This window comes from Hemicordylus capensis, chromosome 1, assembly GCF_027244095.1.
Source record: "Hemicordylus capensis ecotype Gifberg chromosome 1, rHemCap1.1.pri, whole genome shotgun sequence".
Taxonomy (NCBI): domain Eukaryota; kingdom Metazoa; phylum Chordata; class Lepidosauria; order Squamata; family Cordylidae; genus Hemicordylus; species Hemicordylus capensis.
In genome coordinates, this window is record NC_069657.1 from 344,614,959 (window position 1) to 344,625,360 (window position 10,402).

General features: G+C 43.5%; 1 protein-coding gene across 2 annotated transcripts in view; it reads right to left on the reverse strand.

Annotated features, from left to right (window-relative positions):
* The window catches only part of ECHDC1 (ethylmalonyl-CoA decarboxylase 1), a 39,813-nt gene extending 30,058 nt beyond the window's left edge, over window positions 1-9,755 (reverse strand). Inside the window, exon 1 of one of the 2 annotated variants that reach the window (XM_053285703.1) lies at window positions 9,473-9,755. In XM_053285703.1, the coding sequence (XP_053141678.1) occupies window positions 9,473-9,497 (25 nt within the window). In that variant the 5' untranslated portion in view covers window positions 9,498-9,755. The remainder of the gene's footprint in view (window positions 1-9,472) is intronic. The other variant, XM_053285711.1, reaches the window with a different exon arrangement.
* Between the last annotated feature and the right edge of the window lie 647 nt (window positions 9,756-10,402).

The following is a 10,402-nucleotide window of genomic DNA, read 5'->3' on the forward strand; positions in this document are numbered from 1 at the left end:
ATTGATCCAGGCAGCTTCTTGCTGCAGCAGTGGCAGCCCGCTGCAGCCCGCGTGCAGCAGCATGTGCGGAGACCAAGTGAGTGTTGGTGCCCCACCACTGCAAGCGGCACCTTTAAAAGGAAATAATCATGTCCTTAGTGGTGTAACCACCACTCCGGGGAGCTTCCTGCAGCAGTAGTGGTGCTACCCCAGCAGCATTCACGGAAGCCAGGTGAGTGTCAGCTCCTTGCCACCTCAAGCGGCACCTTTAAAAGGAAATAAACACGTCTTTACTGGCATAACCAAAACTCCAGGCATGTTCCTGCTGCAGCAGCAGCATGCCCAGGGGCCAAGAATGTGTTGGCACCCCACCACTGAGCACGGAGGCACGCTGCTGCTGGGAGGGCACTGCCTCAGCAGGAAGTTGCCTGGAGTGGTGGTTTCACTGGTAAGGACGTGCTTATTTCCTTCGGTGCCACCATCACTAGCCCTTGAACCACCAAACTGGTTCACGGTTGGGGGGAACTGGGCCGAACCAGTTCGCAGAACCGCAGATCCATCCGAATTTGGACTGGAACATGCACACGCTTACCCTGTACACTTTCACCTGAAATGTTTTAGACACTCAGATAAACATTTGCAAACAGATATGCTCATATGAACCCAACTTAGTACTCAAAACTATATGGGTGTATTTGGAATGCACAGGCAAACATTTGTAGAATTAAGGATTTTAGAATAAGGCAATTACAGTCAATTGATTGTTTTTGGTTTTAAGAAGCAAAATAAAAGTGCTGTCCTCATTTTTGTGGGGGATTCAGACTGTTTAAAGATAGGGGTCATTTTCTGATTACAAACATACTATTTCCCACTGGACTTTTGGTTTCTTTCAGAAATCACCAAGATTGACACTGTGGGACCCAGATTCAGAATTTTATTATGACCTCTTGACCAGCAAAATATAAACATGTCTTCCATATGAGGCCAATAAACCAACAAAATAAATACACGAGGCCCATATGGAATAGTAAGATTATGGGCATCTACTGGATACTAAAAGCAAAAATTAGTGTGGGTTCTTCACCTTGTATTAAAGCAACAGCATACCTCACAAACATCAAATCAAAAATGTGAGTAGCAGATGCCAAGCTCCACAATCCAGACATCCAACATGAAGCATGCATTTGCAACACTACACCACACAGGGGTATAAGACTACAATAGAGCCTTTGGAGTCAGGCAGTATATACATTTAATAAATAATAATAATAATTATTATTATTTTACACAGTCAGACAGGTGTTATTGACTGGTTTGTTTTATCCAGACATCGAGTCCTTCCCAAGGACCTGGGATGACTGAATTTTATTGTCAATTGTTATAGATATCGTCGCAGAATATAGGCTGTTCCCAGTAAAGCTGCTTTTTGTAATTGGCTGATGGTGATTTCTGTGGCCCCTATGGTGTTGAGGTGCTCTTCAAGGTCTTTTGGAACTGCACCCAGGGCGCCAATTACCACTGGGATTATTTTGGTCTTTTTCTGCCACAGCCTTTCAATTTCAATTTGTAGATCTTTGTATTTTGTTATTTTTTCTATTTCTTTTTCTTCTATTCTGCTATCCCCTAGTAATAATAATAATAATAATAATAATAATAATTATTATTATTATTATTCAGAGATCTGCCCTCTGCCCTGTAGCTTTAAATCCTTCATGCAATCCAAGACAATCCTTTTCTTGCTCTTGTGCCTTTCGTAGCAGATTGTTCCACAGAAATCAGCAGGCAAAGCATTTCACAGCCTGGAAACAGACAATGCACTTCATGAACACAAATGGGCAAGCTCAATCCCCTGAAAAACAGGCTTCCCAATCAAACTGATAGAGCCCTCTGCACATACAGTAAAACTCTGCAGACGTTCTAATGAATGTGTGGGACCCAAGGCTGAGCCCGATATGATGCTTCACCCTGCCACATGTTAACAAAATGAAGAACATCTGCAAGGAGCTTGTGCCCAGCTAATCCAGTTGCTTTTAACAGCTCATTCAAAAACTGGCAAACCGGCCAAGTATTGCAAGATAGCTGCAGCTTAGTAAAGTGTGCCGTCAAGTCGATTTCGACTCCTGGCACCCACAGAGCCCTGTGGTTTTCTTTTGGTAGAATACTGAAGGGGTTTACTACTGCCTCCTCCTGCGTAGTATGAGATGATGCCTTTCAGTATCTTCCTAAATCACTGCTGCCCGATATAGTACCAGCGGGGATTTGAACCAGCAACCTTCTACTTCTACTTGTTAGTCAAGCATTTCCCCGCTGAGCCATTAGGTGGCTTTTAGCTGCAGCTTATCCCACCCATTTCAGGAGAGCTGGTCTTGTGGCAGCAAGCATGACTTGTCCCCTTAAGCTAAGCAGGATCCACCCTGGTTGCATATGAATGGGAGACTAGAAGTGTGAGCACTATAAGATATTCCCCTCAGGGAATGGAGCCTCTCTGGGAAGAGCAGAAGGTTCCAAGTTCCCTCCCTGGCTTCTCCAAGACAGGGCTGAGAGAGATTCCTACCTGAAACCTTGGAGAAGCAGCTGCCAGTCTGTGAAGACAATACTGAGCTAGACAGACCAATGGCCAATATACTCAGTATATAGCAGCTTCCTATGTTCTCTGATCCGGTCATCCACCCCTCCTCCTCTGCTGTGTGCAGTACACCTGGACTCCTGCTCAGTACAGCAGGCAAAGGAGATGGGATAGCTGATGGGATCAAGGGAAGCTGCAGTTGACTTATGAAGGAAAGGCTCACACAGCAAATGCCACTCCATCACCAAACACCAACCACAGGGGCTGCTTCGGGGTCCTTTGGTACTGAAAGTGCCGAGTAATCCATTTTGTAATAAGCAAACTATTTTATTTTATTTTTTTAGTTTAACACATTTCTATACCGCCCAAAACTCAAGTCTCTGGGCGGTTTTCTAGCTAGCCTGTAATGGTGCAACAATTTTTGCAATGACAAATATTTATATATACCGCTCTTCAACCAAAGTTCTCAAAGCAGTTTACATAGAAAAATAAATAATACATGAAGATAGTCCTCTGTCCCCAAAGGGCTTACAATCTGAGAAGAAATATAAGGCAGTTACCAGCAACAGCCACTGGAGGGATGCTGTGCTGGGGATGGATAGGGCCAGTTGCTCTCCCACTGCTTAATATAAGAGAATCCCCACTTTAAAAGGTGTCTCTTTGCTGAGTTAGCAGGGTTACCCAACTAACACTGCTGTGTCACCACTTACTAAACACTGGTCAAATGCAGAGGTTACATTTCCTGTCCAACAAACAACTGGACAGGGAGTGAGCACTGAGCCCATACTTTCCCTACAATATATCTAAATCATCTTCATGATATGGTAATTACAGTTGTAGAGAATCTCAGGATAAGGGTTATTTTACAAAGCACTGATCCCAAAGCAATACTAAATATTACAACTCAGCTGGTTTTAATAGTAATAGCACTTACATTTATATACCGCTCTATAGCCGGAGCTCTCTAAGCGGTTTACAATGATTTAGCATATTGCCCCCCAACATTCTGGGTACTCATTTTACTGACCTCGGAAGGATGGAAGGCTGAGTCAACCTTGAGCCCCTGGTCAGGATCGAACTTGTAACCTTCTGGTTACAGGGCGGCAGTTTTACCACTGCACCACCAGGGGCTTTAATACTTTTTTAATACTGCACCTTTTAAGCCTACATTCCAGTAAGCTTATGAGATCACCCAGCAATTATTATTTTTTTTAAAAAAATAATAATACTGGGTTTTAAATGTTTTAAAATTTTTAATGTTTTAAATTATTTTAATTGTTAAGTGATATGATGTTTTAAATTATTTTAATTGTAAACTGCCCAGAGACGCAAGTTTTGGGGAGGGAAAGAAAGAAAGAAAGAAAGAAAGAAAGAAAGAAAGAAAGAAAGAAAGAAAGAAAGAAAGAAAGAAAGAAAGAAAGAAATTCTGTCTGTGTGCCCTGCCCCCACTCAATCAATTTTGCAACACCTGCACCAATATGAACCAAACTGGTTACGGTTGTCGGGACACATAGGGACACCTCAACAGCGAAGTTTGTGATGATGTCATCCACCCCGATCCAAGATGGCAGACGTGTAAACTTTTGAGGCGCAAGAGGGCTAACTTGTGAACCGCCTAACCAATCTGAACAAAATTTGCTACAGCTGTAGGGACACATATGGATGCCCAAATGACGTGGTGTGTGATGATGTCATCCACTCCAATTCAAGATGGAGGCCACGTGAATATCTGAGGTGCAAGCGGGCTAATTTGTGGACTGTCTAACCAAGTTAAACCAAATTGGGTACAGTTGCAGTGAATGACACACAGGGACACCTCAACAGCATAGTTTGTGATGATGTCATCCACACCAATTCAAGATGGCTGATGCGCAAACTTTTGAGGCACAAGTGGGCTAACCTGTGAACCTCTTAATCAATTTGAACCAAATTTGCTGCAGCTGTAGGGACACATAGGGATGCCCTAATGGTGTGATGTGATGATGTAATATACTCCAATTCAAGATGGTGGCCACGTAAACATTGAGTTGAAAGCAGGTTAATTTGTGGACTGCCTAACCCATTTGAACCAAATTGGGTACGGCTGCAGTGAGTGACACACAGGGACATTTCAATGGCATAGTTTGTGATGATGTCATCCACACCGATTCAAGATGGCAGACATGAAAACTTTTGAGGAGCAAGTGAGCTGACTTGTGAACTGCTTAACTGATTTGAACCAAATTTGCTGCAGCTGTAGGGACACATAAGTGCACCACAATGGCATCGTTTGTGATGATGTCATCTACCCCAATCCAAGAAGGCAGATGTGTGATTGTTTGAAGTGCAAGTGGGTTAACTTGTGGACTATCTAACTGATTTGAAACAAATTATGTACAGTTGTAGTGAGTGACACACAGGGACACCTCAGTGGTGTAGTTTGTAATGATGTCACCCACCCCGATCCAATAAGGCGGATGCATAAACATTTGAGGCACAAGTGCACTAACGAGGACTAACTGATTTGAACCAAATTTGGAACAGCTCTAGTGAGTGACACACAGGGAGACCTCAACGGTGCAGTTTGTAATGATGACATCCACACCGATCCAAGATGGCGGACACATGAACTCTTGACATGCAAGAGATCTAACTTGTGGACCTCAATTTGCACCAAATTTAGTCCAGATGCAGAGACAGTGAAAGGAAAGTAGGCTGATTACTTCTTACTAGTTATAGTAATTATAGTACTAGTAGCTATAGTTATAGTTAACTTGTTATACAGTCAAAGTAATATTAGAAGTTCACAAATTAGCTACTTTGTACATTTTAGTGCCAATATATATCTTTCCAGTTCCTAAGTGGATTTGGTATGTCTACAATCTTTATCAAAGCAGTACTCTTCAATGAATCACCATTTTGTATCCAAGAATGAAAGAGAGAAGGTTACATAGGTAAGCGTAATACAGGTAACTTACATTTCATAGCTAATTCTTTTGGGACAGTCGTTATAACCAAAGTTTGGATGATAACGAAACAATGCTTTTACTGAAGAACAGGTCAACCTGATCACAACTGATCACCACACAGGTGACCACACTCACTCTGCATAAATATGTTACATTTAGTTAACCTGTTTACACATCACTTTCATACACCAAACTGAAAATGGGGCACATTCTATTTAAATAATACTTTCTATTTACAAATTGCTTACCTCTAAAACAAGATGTTTGAGGCAAACATTATGCAGACACTAAGAGCCACAGAACTGGGCCCAAGCACACAAAGTAGGTTTCTTTGATTACTTTCCTAAATTGCAACCCACATCCCTCTGTCACATCACCAGCTACCTTTTCAACTCAGGACACATGCCCTTGCATGCATCTCTGGATGCAAATTAGAACCTTGGATTCAGGCATCTACAAATCCACTTGCCAGTGGCAAGTGCCCACAGCCCTCTGGTGAGCAGAACACTCAGCAGCACCACACAAATCTCCTCAAGACAAGTCTCATTTCCACTGTTATTTTTGAAAAGGTAAGACACAGCCGGAATCCTTGCTGAGCAGTAGGAGAGGGCTCCCACTCTCTCCTACCAGCTCCATATCCCAGTGCAAATGACAGCAAACCTGCTTCTCTCCTAAGATCTCTGCCTGTGTGCCAGAAAAGGGTCTGAGGGAAGAGAGGGGACTGGTGATGACCACAAACAATGGCTGGCTAGTGAGTGAAGCCTAAATTTGTGGGTCTCAGCTTGAAGTCCTGAGGTTTGAAAAACAAATTTGACTTTGACTTGCCTCCTTTTTTATGAATTTTTAGTATACTGGACATCACATTTTCAAATGGATCTCCACAAGCATAAGAGCCAGAGACTTCTCTATTTGAATGGCTGTAAGAACCTATAGGCTGGGGACAGGCAACCATGTCTTTCCAGGTATGGTTGAACTACAACTCCCATCATCCCCAGCCACAACCTAGAGAGTCAAGGTTGCCTACCCCTGCTATAGGCAATATATAAATGCCCTAGGGACTACCTACTACCAAATTCCTATGATACCAAAAGCAGCTCCAAGGAAAGATGATGTGCCCGGCCAGAAAAATGTACTGAAAACACCAGTTTAAGCATACACTCACATAGTTCATTTAGTGGCTGCAACAGAGAGAGAACAAAGCCCATTCTCAAAGGAGGCAGATATAAATCTTGTTTGAGTGTAATCTGCTCTGCTTTTGGACATAGTTTTTAATTTAGCTTCTGCTAAGTCTATCAAACAGCATATTTGCCTTGCCTTGCCCATCCCCATGAAAAGATATTTACACTTATGGCCTCTTTTCAAGCTGCAGTAGGTAAGATAAGCAAAGAAAAACCCGTAGCATAGCAAATTTAGACATAATCAATGCTGTATGGATCACACTATAATCAGTTCGTAATGAAATGCAAAACAAATACTTCCTGCATGCCAGTTATTAAAATTCTGTGCATGTCCCACACATTTCACTGTAAATTTTTCACATGTTAAGCTTTAGGGTGAGAAGTTTGTGGAACAACTTTAGAATAAGCTTGAGGGAAGCCAGTTTCTTCACCATCAACTCTGACTGCCTTTAAACTAATGGGAAGGGGAAAGACTGCCAGCAAATAAGAGATGAAAGTACTCAAACTGTGACTCTGGTGCTGGAATCTTACACATAGCATCTTTGGGAGGAATCCCATTGATTTAAATGAGACTGCCAAGGAAACATGTGCATGGCTGAAGGAAAGATTAGGCTACCAGATATTTCCTTTCCTTATTGTTCACAGCCCAAGATACAAACTTTAAAAGGGTTCCTTATTGCAGTATCACAGCCTAACAGAATATACTCAAAAGGGCCCCAAGCACCACTTAATGCTGCCACCAGGCCACAAGCCCATAATCCAAACTACAGTGGCTTAAATTCTGTGTGGTACTCCACCAGTCCAACAGAGTGGTGTGTCGCTGCTAGCAAAGGCAAGGAAGCCCCACGGCTACTAAGGACTGCAGCATCGCTGTAGCAACTCTTTTCCCATTGGGAATGATGGAAGAATCATTGCTACAGAAGGACGTAACCCTTAGTAACCACAGAATCTCTCTGCCTTCATTAGCAGAGAGGACATCCTTGGAGTCGCATGGAAACAGTACATGTGTCCCGCTCTTGGATCAGCGGGACACTGCACAGAACATAAGCAAGTCTATCACAAAAAGCAGGTGGCCTGCAGAACAGTGACTCTAGAACAAGAGATGACTAATAGTTTGAACCTGTGAGTGTTACTTAAAAGTTAATAATAGAGTTCAATGGGACTTTCTAAATAAGCAGATTTAGGATTGCATCCTAAAGCCAGCAAGCTCAATTCTACTCTACAGAATGAATGCCCTTTCAGTCCTAAATTTGCTTGGCATAAAATCCCACTTAGTTCAATTGGGTTTACACCCATTCAAGTGTAATGTTAGAATCACAGTCTAGTTTGGAGGTTACGGAGTCCTATACAGAATCTTACAATTCCATAATACTTTTCACACCCTGCAACTCCAGACAATGAGCCCTTTCTCACGATCAGTGAGAAAAGGCAAGAGGGCTAGCAGGGAGGAAGCCTTAAAAAGCTTACCTGCCCACAGATGACTGAGGGTTCCTTCTTGTGCAGGTGGATCACCCGCCCAGATGATTGTTGGCTACTGCCAGCAGCGTGGACGGTCGGGGTGCCGGGATGCATCGCCCCTCCCTGGAACTCCCATAATGGTGGCATGAGTGTGCAGTGCATCATGGGGATCCCCTCTCCACTCCCTGAAGCCGACTGGGAGCCCCAGTTGGCTGCCGAGGTTCCAGAGGTGGGTTTGCCCCACACACAGGCAAAACTGAGCTAGGCCTTCCTTAACTCAGTTTTGCCAGCTTCTACCTTATATTTTCATTATGATGAAACTCACTGGAGGATTAAAGGAGAGGCAGTAGAGGCAACTGCCTATGGCGGAAAAATACCCCCAGCAGCAAATTTGGGTGTTGTGGGGGGGGAAATTAAATTTTAAAAGGGGCGGAGGGCGGTTTCAAATCTAGTTTTTAACTTTGAAACCACCACCGTGCTACAGCGCAGCAGCGTAGTGGCGGAGAGGGCAGCAATACCCCTCCTAACCCAAGCCTGCCTAACTCGCAAATAACAGCTATCACCCGATTTCATGCTTCTGTGTGTGCATGCGTGCGCAGTGGAGGTTTTAAAGTTTTAAAATAGATTGGAACTTCCCCCTTCCATCCTCCTTTGCCACTAGGGCGACAAATCTTTGGCCACCTACAGGCAGCAAAGAGCTTAATCCACCCCAATGAAACTCCAAAGAAAAGAGCCCCTAGATCAAGGTGTGGAGATCAGAAAGAACATCATGAAAACGCACTAAAATCCAAAAGTCGAGGGCTTAATTTGATTCAGGGCTTATCTTCCAGAAGGACGTGTCTCTTGAACATGTGCAGAACACCTTTCCCTGTCGCCTGTGAGTGACCTACATGTGGGATCTGCATAGTCTGCCACACAACTGACTTCAATTTTGTTAACACCCAAACCAGCCAAACGTAACTACGACAGATAACTCCACCTCCACCCGCTTTAGGGCAAAGGCGACTTGCAATCTGGCTGGAGTTCCAGCAGCTACTATTTTAAACAATAAGCACTACCCCAAGATTAATACAAAAGTGAAAACTGAAAAGAGAAAGCAAATAAAGCAGCTTAATCAAAGTAAGCAGGGAGAAAACACAAGCAATAACTACATGGGAAATGAAAACCCAGTTTTCATAACGTTTTCCGGTAAGTTCTTGCTGATACGCAATACAGGGATTCTGCATTTAGAGAGAAAGCCCCAAAAGGAGGGAAGAGGGTCTGGACTGTCGCATCTCCGCCCTAATGTTATGCAGCGGGAAGGCAAAAATGCGTAAAACCAGAGAGCGCAACTGCGTACTTACCTGTACTCCGCAGCAACAACAACATTCCGCAATTCAGTGCTACAGAGAAAGGGCTCCCCCAGGAAACCGTCGCCCTGCATTGGAGAGATGGGGCAAGGCGATGGAAAGGGCTGGCTTAATAGGGGAACTTAACATCATCATATAGTGGGGGAAAGATCAAGGAAGGATACTCGCAAACGTGGCTTAAGATCTATTTCTGAAGAGTTAACTGCTTATGGGTTTACTCCTTCTCTTTCCTTTCCTCTTCGGGAACGGAGGAATCCTAAATAATATAACACGCTGTCTTTTTCACAGAGCAAGAAAGCTGCAATGAAAATCGCATCAGCTTTCAGACACACGCCCCCCTGTGGCTTTGCCTTGTAATTCATCCATACACTCACGCAATCAGCACATCCCGTGGCACAGAATTCCATAGATTAATTATGCGCTGTGTGGAAAAGTACTTCCTTCTGTTGGTCCTAAATTTCCTGGCCACCCCTGGTTCTAGTGCTATGAGAAAGGGAGAAAAATTTCTCTCTGTCAACTCTCTCTACTCCAAGCATATTTTTATACACCTCTATTGTGTCTCCCCATAGTTGCCTCTTTTCCAAACAAAAAAGCCCCAGAGACTGTAGCCTTGCCTCATAAGGAAGGTGCTCCAGGCCCCTGATCATTTTGGTTGCCCTATTCTGCACCTTTTCCAGTTCTACAATGTCATTCTTTAGATGTGGTGACCAGAATTGTACACATTACTCCAGGTGTGGCCGCACCATAGTTTTGTACAAGAGCATTATAATATTAGCATTTTTTATTTTCAACCCCCTTCCTAATGACTCCTAGCATGGAATTAGCCTTTTTCACAGCTGCCGCACACTGAGTTGACACTTTCAATGAGCTGTCCACTACAACCCCAAGATCTTTCTCCTGGATCTTTCTCCACTAATAGCTCAG